Here is a 20,702-nt window from a genome sequence, read left to right as displayed (position 1 = left end):
TCTATGATTTTGGTTGTTTTTCAGTGCAGTTTCTTAATTGAAACTCCATAGATGACTGCACCTTTTGCAGAGTTGGTTCTGTAGGAGCATGTATCATTCCAGCTATTCTCTTCGGGAGCTAACTTCCAAAGCACATTTCTGCAGTCAGATTATGTAGCCTGCTTGTTAATTCTTGCTGCTCATGTTTGCCTCTATTCAGTGAAGTAAAACTTAAGGAACTGTGGCATGTTGAGAGAAGATTTTTTTTGTATTGTAGGGAAGGGTCTACAGAGTGTTCAGGGTCTCACTACTAGATTGGACTTTTAGTGATCCTCCTGTTTACAGCCTCCCAAGAGCTGGGATTACAGGCGTGTCACCACAACGCCCAGTCTCAAGTGTTGTCTCAGCATGAACTGGAGGGCAGGGCCGGCTCTGCAGGCCCGGGAATTGAGCCCCCCGGCCCCTGCGCCTGCTTGCAGGTGCTTTATTCCACTGAGCTATTTGGCCGGCCCAGTATTTTTCTGGATGTAAAATAATACTGCATTGAGTGACTAGAAAGTGTCCATAACTGTAATGATCATCGATGTATATTTCTCCCTCTTCTTCGCATAAGGTGGCTTAATGTGTACATTGATGTACATCTGTTGGCTTTTAATCCCTTTACATGTGTTAGAAAACCCACAGCAGCATAAGATAGGGCAGTATTTTATATGTAGTTAGAAGGAACAGAGTTGTTTGTTCTTTTTGTTACTAAAATAGTGTCACATGTTCTTTTAGGAATTGCTTCTTCCTAAAAAAATGTGTTTATCTGCTAACCAGTTTTACAGTGTCCTAGCGTGCATGACATTGCATTGTTAGGTAGACTTAGGGTAATTTCTTTTTGAAAGAATTTGTGCCAATTTTCTTTCCTCTCCAAAAGAAATGGTTTCAGAGCATAGGCTCTGTGCCTAATGTCAGTTCCATAAGGTGTGTGTGTGTGTGTGTGTGTGTGTGTGCGTGTGTGCGTGCATGCGCTCCTTGCTCCTCCTTTCACTGATTATGGGACTTTGCTGTGAGGGAGATGTATGCCTATGAGCAGGCGGTTCCTTACTTTGGGTTGCCATTTCAGACAGCTTAGACTTTTGAGAACAGGCTTGAGTTGGAGAAGGCAAAGTTGTATATAAACTGTGTTCATGGCTAAATGTTTGCTTCCAGGGGAAAGGTGAAAAATGCTTTGTACTTTTTCCCTTGGCTTTTTCTTCCAAAAGAGCTTGTCATGCAATAAGAAAAAGTGGCCAAGGGCAGAAAAACCTCTTCTCTTTTCCAGGTTGCTTTGTTTTTATTGTAAGACTAACCTTTTATGTTTTATTGTTATGAAGCTTAAACCTGGCCTAGAGGTGCCAATCTTTAGTGGAAACAGCTGCAGAACTGGTGTCCCCTGGTCAGGTAGGACTTGCTTTGAAGCAACATGTTGCTTTTATAAGAGAAATGAGCATGTAAGAACCTGAGTCTGTAAAACTCATCAGCTTTCCACTATTATTTATCTCTTAAGTAACTGAGATAGCAAGCTTTAAGTAAAACAGCACTATTAAAAATTCATTTATGAATTACATTTTTCTGAAGAGAATAGTCTTTCTTATGTTTAAAATATAGAAATCCAAGGGGGTATTTGATTGTGCGCCAAAATCATTATTATTTTTTTATTTCCAGAACCGGGGATTGAACTCAGACTCTTGCGCTTGCCAGGGAAGCACTTATTCTACTGAGCCATCTCCCTGGCCCCAATAACTTAAGAATTGAGGATGTAACCTCCCCTTTTTAACTAAGACCACAGAGCACATTTTTTGACCCTGCCTTTTGACTAGTCTGACCTGTGATTTTGAGCTCAGATTTTTGCTTGCAGATAAATGCCTTTAGTAGGAGCAAAACTGGGTAGTTGGACACATATATCTGAATTCTAAAGCTGAAAGATTTTTTGCTTCTATTGATTGATGTGGAAGTGTTCCTCATATTTTTGATTGAGCGATACTGGTAGCAGTGGATTTAGCATCATTCTTGGTCTCTTGCTAGGAAAAGTTGAGCATCGGAGAGCTTTCTTTCCTTGGGGGAAAATAGAAGAGACAGGCATGGAGTCAGAAGGACCAGAAAAATGCTGAAATATTTTCCTTTTGGGCTTTTGATTTCTTTGCCAAAAAAATTGCCTCCAGATGGAGAAGAGCAAAAGCTCTGATTGTAAGCCATTATGTTTTTACTGGCCTGCCTCCTCATCCCGTTGCCTGGTTTGGAATCTGTAAGCCAGTCCAAACCCTTTACCTCATTTTCTAGTACCAATTTGCTGCCTTACTCATCTTCCAGCTGCATGGGGCGAGGCAAGTCCCCTTGAAATTGAGCCCTCTGCCATTTTATAAACCAAGCAATAGCAGGTTCTTGGCCACAGAGGATCAATACCAGTGGGTCCCGTTTCTTTCCGTTCTTGAGTCACACCTAGCAGGTAGGCTGGTGTCTATCACATACTCGGTAGGATTAATCTGAGAATGAATCTGAGCAAGCCCGTTTAGCTTTGTGTAGACTTGTTGTTTCAGGGTTGCCTAATGTTCCGGCTGCTGCATGTGGAGTGCAGTTCATGTTTTAACCATATCTGACTTCACTGACAACAGAAATCTGGACGCTCCGGTTTCCCTTGGGAGGTGGTGAGATTGTTGGGATTGAAATTGGAGGAGAATACAGTGTCTGCATGTAATGCGCACAGTAACATTGTAGTGTGGGGGACTTGAGCCCACTTGACTGCTCTAGGATTAATGAACAGATTAGCTTTGGACGTTGTTTTCTGTGTCTGGAAGGAGGGGGATAATACCTTGTCAGCTTACTTGATGTAAACAGGCTTTTTTTGGTTGCGAGAGGGTTATTGGTAGATGATATTCAAATGTTAGTTCCTTTTTGTTTTTCCTGTGGAAATGGAAATTGGGATGATGTAAGTGATAGTGCATTTTCAAGCTGGGTACTAAAACAGACATGACATAGAGCAAAGTAATAATGTTTAATTACAGTTCATATTTGTATAGGGTTCGGTCATATATCCACATAGATGCGTAGTCATGTGTTGCATGAGCACAAGGATGTTCTGAGAAGTGCATCGGTAGGTGGTTTCTCATTGTGTGAACATCACCAAGTGTACTCACACCAGTGTGGGTGCACACGAGGCTGTGTGAGATGCGCCTGTCACTCCTGGGTGCAGACTACACAGGGACCACTGTACTGGGTACTGCTGGCAATTTGTAACATAATAGTAAGCATTTGTGTATTTAAACACAGGTAAAGTACACTAGAAGTGGGTATGGAAGGTAACATGGTACTGGTACCGACAGGGCATTTCTCCTGAAGGGGCCTGCAGGCCTGGAAGCTGCTCTGGATGAGTCAGAGTGAGTAGGGATTGAGCGTGAAGGCTGGGATATTGCTGTACAGCACTGTGGGTTTCATATACACTGTGCTACTCTAACTTTATTTTTGAAACTGTCTTCTTTCTTCAGTAATAATAACCTTAGCTTATTTTAACTTTTTGACGCTTGCAATTATTGCATAGCTGTGCAAAAAATATTGTATCCATATAAGCCTTTTCTGCTTTAAAATATTTTTGTCTTTTTTATGTATTTTATTTATGTATTTATTTTTGGTGCAGGGTCTCTATGCAGCTTGGACTGTAGGGATCTTCCTGTCTCATCCTCCCCACTGCTGGGATTACAGGTGTGTGCCACCACACCAAGTTTTGGTGGCTGGCATGGTGTGCCAGGGGCTGGCACAGCATACAGTACCCAGAATCAAACCTGGGTCCTTGTGCTTGCCAGGCAGGTGCTTAGACCGCTGAGCTATCTCCCCAGCCTAAATTTTCTTTTTAACTTTTAAAAGGTTTTTTTGTTGTTGTTATAAAAAGACATGCAGATTAGCCTTAGGATCAACATCATCGGTTTCGTGGGCTCCCACCTCCACATGTTGCTGCACTGGAAGGTCCACACATGCAGTAGGGCGTGGTGCTATGCTCTGTGACGACAAGACCTCGTGGCATCCTGGACGCTCTGCCCGCGAGCAGCGCTTGCTCTTCCCAGAAATGTGTGTGAAAAGAAGGCTTGCTTGCTTGGGTTTGGTTTGGTGTTTTGTTTTAATTTTTTTCCCTCTCCTTGTTGTAGACTTTGTTGTAAACAGATAATGCACCACGAACAGTCCTGTCTGTTAGTGAAAACCTTTTGGTGTTAAATTTGCTAAGAGGTTTGTCAAAACCTTCTGCTAAGTCCTTCATTGTGAATTTTCTTGAGTATCCTTTGTCTCCTGGAGGTTTCTTTTCTCCTGCCTTATCAGCTGTCTGTTTATATTTCATTGTAATCTTCTGGTGGCTTCATTGTTTAAGTGGTCTGTCTTTGACAAAAATGTTATGCATCACAGAAATATGGGTGCAGAAAGAAGTAGTTACGACTACATATATATGGTAAGAGAGACTATCAGAAATATTTGAGTGTAAATAGCATGACTACTGTCTTCAAGCCAATGCTAGATGGGTTGTGTAAAGGTACAAAAAGAAGTACTGGGATCAAAAAAGGATAGAGAAAATGGTGTGGTGGTGTATGCCTGTAATCTCCACACTCTAGGTAGGCTGAGGAAGGAGAATCATTGCAAGCTGGAGACCAGCTGGGCTACAAAGTGAGCTTCTCAAGGCCAACCTGAATAGCTTGACCCTATCTCAAAAAGGCAAAATAAAGCCAAAAGGCATAGATTAGCTTGCTCACTCATGGTAAAGTTGTCTGTGTTTGGAGCAGAAAGTTTAGCTTGGCTGAGGAGTACTTTGAATATACCGTACTACCCTGAAGGCATAGTTAGAAGAATAAGTCCTTGGAATTTCAGCAGCACAAACGGTAAGACAAAGGAGAATTGAGGCTTTTACGTGGTGCTTTATTGTAAAGAGGTTCTCAGAGTGAGAGACTGGTGGACCACGGAGTACTTATTAAAGTACATCAGAAAATACAGAATTGAAAACAATTGCCTACTAGTCTGAAAAATCAAAGCAGTCAGGTTTGGCTCTCCTCCTGTATAGCTTATTTTATTGAGAATGAGATATGTATCAGTATAGTATGTGATGTAATTTTTTAAAAGCATTTTTAATGTACTTTGTGAAAGAAGTAAAGCTAACACTAGAATCTATGACCACAGCAATATTTCTGAGGCTACATTTATTAAGCACATGTATTGAATTTCTTAAGAAAATGATGAAATAAATAATATTTGTAAATAGTGTGAAATTATGAAGTTGGCATCAGCATGGTTGAAGTTTGACAAATCAGGTAAAGATGAGGATTTGAATTTTTAAACCTTTCCCAAGTTTAGATTCCTGTGAAGTCTGATGTAAAATGCAGTATTAAAGGGGCTGAGGATGTAACTCAGTTGTAGAGCACTTAGCTAGTGTGCATGAGGCCTTGGGATGGACCCCCAGAGTCCCTGCCCACTTAAAAAATAGGCCATAAGATTTTCTTGCTGTCAGACCACTGGAGGTCGTGAGGGTTACCTTTCCCTGTTGGGGCCCCGTGACGTGGATGATAGCACAGCTTTGGGGATTTTTCTGGATTGTACTATTTCATCTTCTTCAAAAATAGTAGACATTACTCAGAATGCTAAAGTGACAGGGAAAATGTCCTGTTGGCATTGTTTATGTGGCATTTTGGCTGTGGCTGCCATGTGAAATAGGTAGGCCACATGCTTGCAGTGCCGAGGGTCAGGAACAATCTTGCGGCTTGGTCCCCAGCCTCCCACCCTCCCAGCCTGCAACTCGTCTAGACAGAATGGTGAGGATAAAGTTTTTATTTCCTATTGTGGGCTGGGAGATCAAAGGCATCTGTAAAGCCTCTGTCTGACCTTTCATGGTTAAAAATGAGAAAAGCAACTTTTTTAAATTATGAAAAAATAAACTTTTATGCTGTTTTCACATTTAAGAAATGTTTATGTTATCTCTGTCAGGTTACTATTGTGCAATGTAACACTTTTTTCTCTCTTTAGGTACTGGTTTTGGATTAGGAGTTGTTTTTTCTCTTACCTTCTTTAAAAGTAAGTGTGATTTTTACTGATTTTTTCAGTACAGGGCTGTATATGATGCACTGTGGGGGCGCTCAGGAAGGTCCCCCTGGGGGCGGTCACCCCGCCATTCAAGGGTTAGGTGCACAGAGCGTGGACTCAGGCGAGGTCAGAGCAGGTTGACATCTCCAGCGCTCCCTTGGGCATTGAGTCAGGGTGCCTGATATCTTAAATATGATATCACTAGAAAAGCCTGTACTTTATGCCAGTGAGTCAGTTGGCCAAACCTCCATGCTCACATATTTTTGATTAATTTTTTCTAAAGGAACTTGAAAATGAGAGTCTTGCTGGTAATAAAAACAAATGGACCAGAAATGCACATTCTCTTGGCCAAAAATTCTAAGCAAAGGGTGGGTAGTCTCCCTTTCATTTTGTGGAAGAGCATCTGAAGTTTGGATGTTGAGGAGAAGCCAGCAGGCTCACTGTGACCCTCCTCCAGGAAGGGCTGGCAGTTGCTGCATTCCAGGGAATCATAATTAACATGCACTGCTGATATGAAATACTTACAGACTGGTTTACATGAAAACCCTGTTTTACTACAACTAAAGTATATAAATATTGGTGAAATTCTTGTTTTTATAACCAAGCACCATATTGAACAGATTATTACTCCTGATAGGTTAAGAAATGAAACTGAACAGATGAGAAAAATGTTATTTATGGTTTTTATATTTCTCAAACCTAGCAGGTTGGACACTTAATGCACTTAATAAATGTGTCAAGTGATTTAATTTACTGATTAATCCCCTCTTTTGCGAGGAATGGTGATGAAATGATGCAGTATATGGTATTTTATATGATGCCTGCTGAATATTCATTGAACCCTAAGCAAATGTATTTAAGGGTTGGGAGCTTTATCTTCCTTTAATGGTTACCTGTTGGGATTTTCCTTTTTCTATCAATAGGAAGAATGTGGCCCTTAGCCTTTGGTTCTGGCATGGGATTGGGGATGGCCTACTCCAACTGTCAGCATGATTTCCAGGCTCCGTATCTTCTACATGGAAAATATGTCAAAGTATGTACAGAATTGATATTTCTCTTTCTTGCAGAGGAAAAAACAGTTTCTCCTGAAGCCCCGAAGAATTCTTTAGAGTGTATATGAGGAGTAAACTGTGTCATTGTGGTACTGCTGAGATCCTAATTGCGTTTTGGCCTTTAATGATGGTGACACTGCTTTGGTGCTAAAGGGTCTCCCCTGAGCCTTCCAGGTACATATTGTGTTCACTTACACAGTAGCTGACTGCAATTGAAGTTACTACCAATGGTCAAAGTATTAACTCTCTGTAAGTAGCACTTTTTGTTTAAGATCACAGAGTCTGTAAGCATTTCACACATACGAGCTAAACCTAAAGACTTCTGGGACTCTGCCAGTATTCTGGTTTTTTATTCAAGAAGGCATGTCTTATATGATTCTGCCAAAGTCCTCATCTGCCAGGGAGATAGCTCAGCTGCAATAGCGCCTACATGGCAAGTGCAAGGTCCTGAGTTCCATCCCCAGTACAAAACAAAAACAAAGTCCTCATCTGCAGGTGCCTTTCAGTAGTGATCCCAACAAGCAGGAAAAGAAGTGCGTGTAGCATGCTTCTTAACATTTCCTGGTATGACACGCTTTCTTTACATAATTGGTTACTGTAAAGTGTAAGGGGCAGAAGTGGGCGATTGCACTTAGGGACGGGTGGTATTGAGGGTCTGAAACAAATTGAGCAATGAAATACATGTAACAGGAGTTAGTGAAGTGGATTGTGTATTCTGATGGGTGTAAGCAGCAGAGGCTTTGGGCTTGCTAAGGCTTAACCTTTGCAGTAGCCTAGCCTTCGGGGAACAACTGCACAGCACCACATGCACTGAATACCCCCCTCCAGCTGTCCCTTGAGCTAGAACTATCACCAAGATGGGGCAGCATCTGGGCCAGGAGACTCACCTCTTGCTTCCTGTGAGATCTTGCATTGTTTCACTTCCAAACTTCCATTCTCCATCCATAAATATAAGGGCAGTAATCCCCTAGAGGCTTTGTGTATTTTCCTTGTTTAGAATGTGGGGGTGCTGGAGATTGAGCCCAGGGGCTTGTGCATGCTGAGCACATGCTGTACCACTGAGCTGTATCCCTGACCCCCAATAGGGTGGTGTGAGGATTAAATGTGCAAATGTTTTGTGAGCTGTTAGATGCCGTATATAAATAGAAGCATTGGTTGTTACGCTGAAGCCAACCAAGAAAGGGTGATTGATTTGTCCATTGTTTCACCATACTAACAAGTAGAGCAGAAAATGCGGCACAAATGCGTGCCCTAATTTGGTCAAGAACTATAGCCGCAGAGTCACAAAATCTCAAGTAACAGTTCCCTACCACCCGACCCGTGTGTGCTGGGAGTGGGGGCAGGGAACGCTGGTGTTCGTGAGCCGGCTCTGTGCCAGAGCAAGAGTGAGGTCACCAGGGGGCCAGTGCACACGGAGGTGTGGCTGGAGGGCATCAAGCTGATGACAGGCTGTTCCCCTTCCCTGTCTCTTCACCCTCCTGGCAGCAGTGCTGAGTCTGGAGAATAGAAAGGAGCAGGGACCTTCAGGTCTCCTATTGTTCAAAATGTTTCCATTGTTCCAAACTAAGTTGTCATGAGTAATGGCTGGAGAGATTATATGCATATTAGAAGTTTAATAGCTGGGAGTTACTGTGGAAAATATTGTTATATTTTTTTACAGCCTGCGTATTGCTCCAGAATGGCCTTGTAACTTCATCCGAACTTGAGTCTGTGCCCTACTGTGGTCATTCTCCACTCTCTGAAAAGAGGAACAGACCCCCATCTTGGGCTATGCAGGGTCGTTGTACTGGGATGGCTGCTTGTTGAGCGCCTGCTGTGCCTTGTGGACCATCCTAGGGCTTTATCTTCATGTTCTTTCTCGCCACACTGCCCAGTGGATTATGAGAGAGATATAATTATCCTTATTCAGCAGAGAAGAAAATAGAATCTTACTGAGGTTCAGAACTTGCCAGAGATCATGTTGTCAGTAGGCTGTTGGCTCCAAGCTGTGCTGTTTGCGCTCAGCTGTGAGCTCAGGGATGACAAACCTTTTAGGCTGTCAGTGGTACGTGCCACGGGACCACTGCCATGGCCCTGGGTGGATTTAGGGATAGAGTTGCCAGGACTGATCACTTTCCACTCCTTTCCTGTCCTTCTCCAGGACTAGGGGAGCACTGCTATGACTGGAGGCAGGCATGTGGCTTCCTGTGAGACGGACTGGGCCCTGTGACCCCTGGTGACGCTTAGAGCAGTGGCTGTCAGTGTTGTCATAGTGCTCCCGCACCATCCTAACCTGAGTGTCCTTGCTTCACAGGAGCAGGAGCAGTGACCCGCACCGAGAACATCCCAGTGGGAGCAGGAGAAATCATGTTTATTCCTCAGGAATACTGAAGTGCCCTGGAGTAAGCGGACGCTCTTCTGTAGCAGTAATGCTCTGTACCAGTAATGCTTTGAACTCCAGCACACTGTTTATGTATTGGAAACCAAGTTTGTTTCTTGTTTTGTATTTTCTCTCTGTAAATTGTAAGGAGGTGATCTTAAATAAATTTAAAAAGGAAGTCCAGTGCCCGGCCTTCATTTCTTCCCCTGGTTGCTGCTGCAGAGCTCTTCTGCGGCCACTCCTTGCCACCTGCCCCTGAAGCATAGCCCAGAGCTGTTTGCCCCATAGAGGCCGGACACGTCGTGGAGCTTTCCTCACTGCGGCAGCTCGAGGCTTGTTGCTGTTCTCACCAGCAGACCTGGCAGGGCACATCTCAGCTGTGCCTGCTGCACCGAGGGCAAGCAGCTGTTGTGTTAGCGGACTTGAGTGTAACTGCGTGGCTCCCACCATTGATGTCAAGCCGCATAGCATCATGGGGCGTGGCACAGCCCAAGCTTCAGCCCAGGGTTTTTCTCTTGGCAATAGAGCGAGCTGGGGCACACGCCCCTGGCTGGTAGGCCACAGATGGGGTTGGCTTTATCCTCAAATAGCAGCTGAGGCTTGAGGACAAAGGGGCCGTATCTGGTACATCTCTGTAAATTTATTCTGATAGTTTCACTTGAACTGTGTAAGTGGAACACAAAAAGAGTGTACTGGCAGTTCCTTCTGGTAATGTGTTGAATCTCAGAGCTCAGGTTTTCATGTTTTATTTTTCTCCTTATAATACAAGTAAGATGGGCAGAGCTTGATCCCATTGCCTTTTTCATAAATGTTAATCGAGCATTTTCTGTGGTAAGGACTATTGTAGGCAGCAGAGATAAGTGAATGTGAATGCACTGGCTTGTGCTGCTTAAAGTCTGATAGAAAGACACGCAGATACTGGTGCCACCGAGAGTGAATTGTTTTAGCAGAGGTGGGCTGTGGATATGAGGTACAGGGAGCACAAGGGACAAGGTGCACCCGAATGTCCAGGGGACGGCCTTACAGAGTACAGAAGAGGCAGAGAGGGAAGGCAGCTCTGTGAGGCGCAGAATCATGAAAGTACCCATCAGAGCTGGAAATCTGCAAGTAATTCCTGCTGTCAGAGTGTTGAGGGGCAAGGGGGGGATGTGGTGGGCTAGGCCGGATAACCACCATGCGTCATCGCCTGACCCCAGCTTTGCACATCCACAGGGACTTCGAGCTCATGCTGTGATGCGTAGATGCAGAGTAAGAAGCCCCTGCCCCTTTCCCTCCCTCCTCCCCCTGCACCCACTCCCCTTTCCTGGAGGTTCTACTACTCAGGACCTGAGCAGACAGTAGTGGCACTCTGCCAAAGGTGGGCCGAGCCCAGCATTGTAAAGTCACGGCCATGGCATGCCCCAGCTGCTCAGCTGTTTTTATGTGGCCCTCTTCATTCCACAATCAAAGCAACCCATATAATTAAAAGAAAAACAACCATGTGACCTGATTCATCTCCTCCACTCCTCTGTGGAGTCAGGATTTGGGCATGTAGCTCAGTGGTGGAGCACTTGCCTAGCATGTGCAAGAAGGCCTTGGAAATGATCCCCACTACCATAACACACACAAAAAGTATTCCCTCCATCATCGTTTCCACTTGTTTCCTCATGCTTGTTTTATTTTTTTAATTATTATTTTTGTCTTTTAGGGAAGGGAGTACAGGGTGTTCAGGGTCTCACTACTAGATGAGACTCAATGATCCCCCTGCTTACAGCCTCCCAAGAACTGGGATTACAGGCACACACCACCACACCCAGCCTCAATTGCCGTCTCAGCGCACCCTGGGGCGGGTTGCTTTAAAAGTTAGTATTTTCTCCCCACTTTTTCCATCTTCATTTAGGCAGAGATAAGAATAACAAATCTCCATCCAAAAAAGATGAAAAACAGCATGCTCACAACTTTTCTAGATGCATTAGAATTGGGCCGGCAAGATAGCTCAGTGGGCTTTTAAAGCACCTGCTTGGATGCATTAGAATAATAAAGCAGTTAGGTGTCCACCATTTCTCCCGGGGTAGAACAGATGCAGTGAGACCTACAGATCCCTACAGTTAGGGCCGTTGGCATCGAACTTCCCTATCCTGTCAGTTGCTAGGTTTTGAGGCATCCACTTGAATGGGTCCCTTTGCCCTGCACCTTGAAGCACCTCTAAATTGCTTCGAGGAAATAACTGATCAGGCTCTGGGAGGAAGCAGTTTTGGGCAACAGCCAGAGAAGGAAGCAGGCATTCATTGTTTGTTTGCTTTAGTCCCCGAGTACTTTGTATTCCCACCTTGTAGCCCTTAGCAAAGGCTTGCCGGAAGCAGAATGTTTGATCTCATCCCTCCTATGCCTCTGTCTCAAATCAACCTTCGGAAAGGTCCAGCTTGTTGCCAAAGGCAACTTTAAATTTTATTAGCAATTCAAGTCCTCCCGGGTCCTGTTCCCTTGTGGGGTTGAGAAACTTTGACTTTGCCTCTTGTCTGCCCTTCTGGAACCAAGTACAAGGAAATTCATGGGGTGGGGGGGATGTGTCTCAGAACCCAGCTGGGCATAAGATACTAGGGTAATGCTGTGGCGCCCCAAAAGGGGCCTACTCTGCCAACATACATAAATACATACAGTCCAAGCTCGATGCTGTATAATTTGGCCTCAAACAATATGTATTTTGAACTCATTTAGGTGAATAACTTTGGCATTCCAAGTACCCACTGGGGAGACTTCACCGGGCACGTTTGCCGCGTGCAGAAGTGCGCCTTTGTCCGGAGCAGTGGCCTCGAACACACTCTGCTGAGCTGTCTGCTTTAGTGAGTGTCATCCTCTCACCAATTGCAAAAGACTCAAGAATGCAGTCTCGAAATCCTGCTTATAAGTGCAGAGATTGGGAATGAAGATGACTGTGTAGTTTTGTGTAGTTTTGCTTTTTTGTTTTCCCAAACCTCACTGTTTACTTTTTTTTTTTTTTTTTATGTAACCAAGCCATAATTGCATTTTACTTGTCATGGTTCATTCTGATTGTATTGTTGGAAGGACTGTTTCTGATCCTGTCCAAATAAACTGCTGCAAAGCATTTCCACAGTGATGTACTCCGTGGGGCTGGGGCAGCTTTATCCTGAGCGGCCCTGAGACACAAATAGTTTCCTCGCTCATGCATGCTTTCTAATTACATAGATGTGAAGTGGTGGAAGGGAGAAAGTGGAAATTCGAAGTACCAAAAGGAATGCTAAATTTAGAATAATAAGCTCATCTGGACGCCATCACCACTTTTTCCATTAAGTGTACTGTGAGCACCGCTCATCCTGGACACTGAAGGACGTGTCGAGGCACACAGCGACTTGGGCAGGAGCGAGTAGAGCTGCGTGGTGAGTTTGCGTCGGTGACATGTTACTGTGGTAAAGGATCTGAAGGCAGAGGGCAGACCTGACGAGGGCGAGGCCGGGCAGGAGACTAGCATGGGAGTCAGGCCCCCGCTCTTGCATCTACCCCATGCTTGTTTGTCCAGTCTTTTTTTAAAAAATTATTTATTTGTTTGTACATTTATTTATTGTGTGTGTGTGTGTGTGTGTGTGTGTGTGTGTGGCCAGCTCAGCCCACCAGGGGGCGGGCTGGCTGGCATGTGGTGCTGGGGGATTGAACCGCGGTCCCTGATGCTTTTGCTAAGCTTGTTCTAAGTAGGTGCTTTAGACCACTGAGCCATCTCTCCAGCCCCGTTTGTCCAGTCTTGAGGGAAGTTCTTTTTTTTTTTGGTGGAACTGGGGATTGAACTTGGACCCTTGCACTTGCCAGGCAAACGCTTATTCTACTGAGCCATCTCCCTGGCTCCAGAAGTTCTTAATTTCGTCCAACACCAGGTCTCCCATTTATAAAGAGGGCAAAAGAATCTATAAGCTCCAAAGGGCCAGGTATATGTGTTACCACATACATAAAGAGGTTGCTGGGGTGAGGGATGCAGGTCAAAGGTCGAGTGCTCGCCTGGCACCCTGGGTTTGATCCCAAGCACTGCAAAATAAAAAGAGATTGTTGCTATTGGAATGAAAATACAGGGTGCATGTTACTATTGATGGGTAGTCGGGGGACTGTTTCAGAGCAGAAAGGACATAATTCTTGGCTGTTAGAGTTCAAATCAGTGAGATCCAAGGGCAAGAAAGCTTTTTTTTTTTAATAATTGATGTATTATCTGTGTTTATTGTTCAATCTGTTGCTCAGATTAACATATAGTTATGTAAGATTGGACATATGATTACATATTACCGTTTGCTTTTTAGAAACTTTAAATTTTTGTTCTTGTCCCTCTTGTTTTTATTTTTGTCTTTTGGAGAAAACATTTCAAGTGGTCTTGTCCCCGCTCTTTACTTTGATCTCTTCAGCTTTTAGAAAGTTCCAGCTTGTTGCCAGAGGCATGTGTTCTGTTCTGTAAGTTTCATTAGAAATTCAAGTCCTCCAGGGCCCTGTTCCCTTGTGGGGTCGTGAAACATTTTTTTTTTTTTTGAACTAGGGATTGAACTCAGGCCCTTGTGCTTGCCAGGGAAGCACTTATTCCACTGAGCCATCTCCCCGGCCCCCGTCGTGAAACTTTTGACTTTGCTTCTTGTGTGCCCTTCAGGAAGGAAACTAAAAGTTGCTGAGAAACACTCCTCCATTTTCATAGGTGAATTTTAGTTTCATTAATTTTCACTTTCTTAGGAGTGATGCCATTGTAGCGTCTTGCCTTTTGAAACTTCACACTAGCTTAAAAAAGAAAGAAAGAAACCCCACTTAATTGCCAAGTGTGTAGGCTCTGTGCTAGGCTAGGAAGGGAAGGAGGAAAAAGATGCTGAAGAAATAGAGTAAGAGGGGCCGGGGAGATGGCTCAGTGGAATAAGTGCTTCCCTGGCAAGCGCAAGGGCCTGAGTTCAATCCCTGGTTCTGCCAAAAGAAAGAAAGAAAGAAAGAAACAGGGTGGGAATATGAGGACTCAAGCTTTTGTCTTGGTAGGAAACAGGACTGTTGCTGAGTATTTGCACCTGGGAAAATGGGTCTCAGTTGTTTGGTTCTCACTGGAGGGTCTCAGAGCCAGAAGGTGGAGCTGGGGATGAGACGTCAAGAATTGGGGCGGTGGGGTCAGGTGATGTCATTAGAGACTAGGAAAAAGCTCCTTTATGAAGGGTCTGCAAGTCATTGTTCCTCCTCCTCGTCTAGCCTGTTAGAGCTAGCACAACTTACCTTGCTCACCTTTAGCAAGAATGTATAATTGCTAATATTTATTGAGTATACGCTGTGTGCTAGTTACTGTAAGGCTTTGTGTACATCATAGTGCTGATTTTTTTTTTATTTTTACCATAATCCACTGCATGGGCCACATAGTTCAGGACCAGCCTGGTCTACATAGCAAGACTCTGTCTCATGAAAACAAAAATTTCCTGAGAACAAGTTAAGCTTTAAGTAGGTAATGCAGGTAGAATTTGTTGTTCTTTTTGGCAGAACCAGGGATTGAACTCAGGCCCTTGCACATGCCAGGAAAGTGCTTATTCCACTGAGCCATCTCCCCAGCCCCTTGCAGGTAGAATTTGAACCAAAGTGTTAACCTGTGTTTAAGCCAGTCAAAAGCTGTTTAAACCAGAATGGGTTCTTTCTAAGTAGTTTGATCCAGTATAAACTTGATTTGACACACATAAACTAGTTAAAATTGCCAAGCTCAGCTCTAAGACTAAGTAGATATAATTTTAAAGCAGCTATATTAAAGTTATATGTCTGTTAAAAGCAGAATTGTCAGTGTGGCTGATGAGTTTTGTTAAATCTTTGCAAATGTAATAAAAGCATTTTGATAACTTTATTGGCCTGTGCATCTTGAATATATACACTTTCCAATTCTCGAAAATTTATAAACCATAAAATGCATCACTAGGTACAAAAGACCCTTCTTGTAATGCATACTGGTAATATTTATTATCTTAAATTTTACTGTTAAGGGTTAAAATTTTTTGGGACTTTTGATTTTGACCTAATCTTACACTTATAGAATGTCTTTCACACCTTGTATCCATGCTCCCCAATTGTTCACCCCCCATTTTCTTTATCCTCCTTGTGTACACCTGTACACGCGCAGCATTTTGGGGCTAAGACTGATTTAGAGACATTGTGCTTATTTACCTAAATACATCAGTGTGCATAGTTCAGTGTAATTGATGGTAGTCCGGTACTATTTGCGTGTATTACTGTTACGCCTGTTGTCCAAGTCTGTGCTGTAGGAGCTCTTTGAAGCTAGCATCTGTATTCTTCTGACATAGCCACTGCATTGTGTGAATACAGATTTTCCAACCTCTTGGATCTTCCCTACCCCAGCCTTGGAATCTGCCATTTCTCCAGGGAACCCTTTTTTTTTAGTGCATAGTAGGAACTAAGATTTTTGGGTGTGCCTGTTGCTACTAAGGTATCATTGCCTAGACACTAGTGTCATCCTCTCAGCAGATGAAGTGTAAGTGTATGCGTGCATGGGTGTGTGTGTGTGTGTGTGTGTGTGTGTTGAGATCTTGAACACACGCTGCTATCTCAAGTCCAAATCCTAAGATTTGGAGCTGGGGTATAGCTCAGTGATATACATGGTTGGCATGTACTCAGTATCACAAAAACAAAAACAAGGTAGAGTTCAATCTGGCCCTTCTTGCCATCCATATTTGTAATTTCCTTATCTAACGGTGGAAAATGTGACTCTAGATATTAACTTGTAAGAGTTGTATGTGTATTGGCCAAGCAATGGCCGTGACTCATCCACATGGCTGCACTGATGAAGGTTCTACAATCTGAGGTACAGGATCTCAGGACAAATCCTGAGGGCATTTCACTGACCTTCTCAGACCAAAAAGCTACAACTCTTGTTGCATAGGTCCTGCTTTACCTTGGTCTTAACCATCCAGTAGAAAAGTATGAAGTCGAAATATAAGAAATAAAGCCATGCTGTTGGGTTGAGCTGTGGGGGACTCAGGTCAATAATTTCTGACATTGCCAGTTAAACAGAAGACCCAATGCTATTATGGGCTACTGGACTCTTTTAGAATATTTTGCTGAGTTTACACACCTATAATATTCAATAATGGAACTTAGAAAAAATGGGGTATACCGATGAATGTCCATTTTGTATCTGTGTATTCAAAGAGGTTGGGATAGATATATAGTTGCATTCTCTTAATGAATAGAATGATTTGTTCTAATGGTGTTTGTAAATGGGATCACAAGTCCGCATCTTGTACAGCAATTAACCACTAAGAAGAATATATGCAGTGTATTGTTTGTTGAAACTGTCCTTCCGATATGATTTGAAACTGTCTCATTGCTATCTGTTTGTCAATAAAACTTTGAAAAAAAAAAAAAAGAGTTGTATGTGTAGGGCTGGGCAGATAGCTCAGCAGTCTAAAGCACCTGTCTAGACAAGCTTAGGCAGGTGCAGGGGACCATGGTTCTATCCCTGGCCCACCTCAGGGTGGGCTTAGCTGCCCCCCCCCCAAAAAAAAGAGTTGTATGTGTGTAGATTAGGTCAGTGTCTGAATATAGATGATTTCAGAGACTTTTAGCCAATGTGTATTCTCAGGCCGTTTAGTCTTTGTCTGTTTTGGTTTTTTTTTTTGTTTTTTTTTTTGTTTTTTTTTTTTTTCAGAACCAGGGATTGAACTCAGATCCTTGCGTTTGCCAGTCAAGCGCTTATCCTACTGAGCCATCTCCCCGGCCCCCAGTCTTTGTCTTTTTGTATGTCTTTTTTTTTTTTTTTTTTTTAATGTTTTTAGGGTCTACAGGGCGCTTAGGGTCTCACTGCTAGATCGGATTCATAGTGATCCGCCTGTTTACAGCCTCCCAAGAGCCGGGATTACAAGTGTGCGCCACCATGCCCAGTCTCAATTGCCATCACAGTGCACCCCAGAGGCGGGGCCGGCATGGCAGGCCTGGGGATGGAACCCCCGGCCCTTGCCCCTGCATGCTCTTTGTATGTTTTTTCCATTTCTGCCATTTCTTGCCCTCTTACCTTTTCTGAATCTGCATCTCTGGATGTGATCCCAAAGCAGAGTACATTTTTATTATGCTATTTATGGAATAGTTTGATCCTCAACTATTTTCAGGTAGATGGTTGAGTTTAACATTCTTTATATTTTTAATCTTAACTTGCTTTTTCACTGGGTGACCCACGTCTACAGCTCAGTGACTTTGCCCAGCCTTCCTATAGAGCATCCTCTGTTCCCCTCCCAGCGTGCCCAGCTCACTGTATCCTTGCGAGCCAGTCACTTGATCTCCCTGGCCCCAAATGACCTTCTCTATCCTGCCCAGCTGCACAGCACAGGTGTGAGGCCAGGTGCTCTGCTTGAGGAAGGAAGTGAAATGGCCAGCTAGTACTACCTCATGCTGTTGGCAGTGGTATCATAAGCTACACTCAACAGCATTGCTCCCCATCTAAGCTGGAAGTTTATCTGGCGTGACCTGACCCACTAGCTCTCCTGGAGAAGGAAGAGGCCCAATGGTATGCAAGTTGTCACTTGTTCTTCTCCCTTGGCTGGACTTCATGGACGAAACTCCATTCTGCTTGGTTTTCCGGGAAACATCCTCCTGATGAGGAGTGAAGAGATGATTATGAGTCTTTCCTTCATCCTCTTAGACACTCCTGGAAGGCTAGGCAGTGCTTGCGGAAGGTGACGCTCGAGGTGGCGAGCTGCAGCCATGTCCGTCAAGGTTTCTTACCCCCCTGAGTGGCTTCCTAGTCCTCAGTTCCTTCTACCTGTCTTGATGCTATTTATTTATTTATTTATTTATTTATTTATTTATTTATTTATTTTTTTTGTGGTACTGGGGATTGAACTCAGGACCTTGCGCTTGTGAGGCAGGTGCTTATGCCTCTGAGCTATCTCCCCAGTCCTCCTGCTGCTATTTTATGCATGTTGCTTTCCGTTCAGAAATTTTTAGTGGTTCCAAATGTACAGAATAGAGGTAGAAATTCCTTCACCTTTCATTCCAGCCCCTCCACCCTCTAGCTCCTGTCCCTGCCTCCTACCGTATGGGTAGGGTGGGAGGAATGCAAGGGGCTGTGCAGCCAGACATGGTTTATTGTTTTATTTTGGTTTACTGTTGTCTTGTGACAGGGGTATCACTGTGTTGCCTAGGCTGGCCTTGAACCCCACGGCTTGATTGATCACCCTTGTCTCTGCCTCCTGAGTAGCTGGGACTACAGACATAGGGACACTGCTCTGCCCCAGCTGCATTGGTGGGGTTTGAATTCCAGACCCACCACTTTTTAAGCTGGGTGTAGTGGTACATGCCTGTCATTCCAATAATTGGGAAGTTAAGGCAGGAGGATTGCCAGGAGTTCAAGCCCGTCTTGGGCTACATACATGGTAAGACTCTGTCTCCAAAAACAGAAGCACCAAATCTGCCACTTTTCATCTATGTGGACTTGAAAATTACTCTGTCCCTGCTTCAGTTTCTTCAGCTGTAAATGGGAATGATAATAATAACCAATAAAATGTTACCAGAATTAATTAGCATGAAAAGCTGCTTTAATTGCCTGGCTTATAACACTGGTAGGTGATTGTCCGTCTGTCTATTCTCTACACAGCAAGAAGGATCATATCATTCCCCTCCTCAGATCTCTTCAGGGGCTTCTCTTCCCACTTGGAGAAAGGGGCTGGGGAGATGGCTCAGTGGAATAAGTGCCTCTCTGGCGAGCGCAAGGGCCTGACTGAGTTCAATCCCCAGTTCCAAAAAAAAAATAAAATCTCCAATTTTGAGGGTTGGGGAGATAGCCCAGTAGAATAAGTGCTTGCCTGGCAAGCGCAAGGGCCTGAGTTCAATCCCCAGTTTAAAAAAAAAAAAAAAAAATCCCTCTGCCCCACTTGGAGAAATAACCGGATTCAATGCAATGGCCTCTAAGACCCCAGAAGACCTGGCCTCCTGGTGGCTCTCTCCCTCCCTCCTCCTTCCTTGCAGAGTGCTGGCCTGCTCCCTCCCCGGCCTTTGCACTCACCAATGTCACTCTCCCCAGGGTCCACACAACCTGCTCCTTCAGGAGCCAGAGTTCTCCAGAATTATGCCCTTCATGGGATTCAGTTTCCCTGCAAGTATCTTTTTGTCTCCCAGTTCAAATTCCTCAGTGAGAATTTGGCCCAGGTTGGGTCAAGTGTCCAACCTGGTCCAGTCTTCTTTGTTCAGGAAGACCGTTTCCTAGAGGAAGAACATGGCTACCAGGGGTGCCCAGGTGTGCACACTGTTCTTTTGTCTTTTCCCCCTTCCACTCCCATGCTCCGAAGAAGGGGAGATTATTTTTCCTCAGTGAAGTTGGAGCACAAAAACCTTTAGGGGAGATTAAGTAACACAAAAGGCCCAAGTCTTGAGGAGGGAGAGAAATCCTTCCACTCACTGTGGATATATGTAAGCTGCTGGGAGCTCAGAAATGGATAGAATAATAAATAAAGTAACAACCTGGAGAAGCAAGGTTGTGAAAGAATTGATTTGCCTAGTTTCCAGCCTCAGTGGATCAGAAGAGAAACTTGGTGCAGGACCGAACCTGGGGTGGGGGTGTTATTCTCATGGAGAGGGAAGCAAAGGAGTTGGGGGCAAATGGGTGGCCTGGCACTGGACACAATGACACATCTGTAATCACTGCTACTCAGGGAGCAGATGCAGGAGAGCCACAAGTTTAACACCAACCTGTGGCGGGTCAGGGATGTGGTTCAGTGGCACAAGCACCTGCCTGGCAAGTGCAAGGTCCTGAGTTCGATTCCCAGCTCACGCGCGCGCGCGCGCGCGCACACACACACACACACACACACCCCAGCCTGTGAGACCAGGACATCAAGAGAAAATATAAGAGTCTGATAACTGAAGGCAAGGTGAGAAGAGCCTTGAGGGAAACTACAGTGCCAAAGGCAAAGGACTCTTCAGGTCTGCTGGTGACAAAAAGCCTGACCAACAACAGCAAGCCTGCATGTTCATGTCCTCCACCCTTCTGTCAGCCCCTTCATGCGCAGGTGCTTCCATGGTCTGCCTTGACCCCTCATCTGGCGAGGGCTTTTCTTTGCTCTGTCTCCTAAACCATTCTAAGTGCTGTTCCCCACTGCGCCCAGCCCTGTGGGCATCAGAACACAGAGGAGAAGAGCTGGTGGCATCTGAGGCACCCAAAGCCTTCTCTATGGAGGGGTAAGTGGGAAACAGTTGGATCTCTCTCTCTCTCTCTCTCTCTCTCTCTCTCTCTCTCTCTCTCTCTCTCTCTC

General features: G+C 44.4%; 1 protein-coding gene across 1 annotated transcript in view; it reads left to right on the top strand.

Moving 5' to 3' along the window:
• The window catches only part of Minos1 (mitochondrial inner membrane organizing system 1), a 34,381-nt gene extending 24,857 nt beyond the window's left edge, over window positions 1–9,524 (top strand). The window contains exons 2-4 of the mRNA XM_004637659.3: window positions 5,995–6,042; window positions 6,975–7,084; window positions 9,397–9,524. Coding sequence (XP_004637716.1) covers window positions 5,995–6,042; window positions 6,975–7,084; window positions 9,397–9,411 — 173 coding nt within the window. The 3' untranslated portion in view covers window positions 9,412–9,524. The remainder of the gene's footprint in view (window positions 1–5,994; window positions 6,043–6,974; window positions 7,085–9,396) is intronic.
• The last annotated feature ends 11,178 nt before the right edge of the window (window positions 9,525–20,702 follow it).

This window comes from Octodon degus, unplaced genomic scaffold (assembly GCF_000260255.1).
Source record: "Octodon degus isolate 3935 unplaced genomic scaffold, OctDeg1.0 scaffold00092, whole genome shotgun sequence".
NCBI lineage: Eukaryota > Metazoa > Chordata > Mammalia > Rodentia > Octodontidae > Octodon > Octodon degus.
Note: the sequence above shows the minus strand (reverse complement) of the source record. Positions and strands in the feature narration are given on the sequence as shown.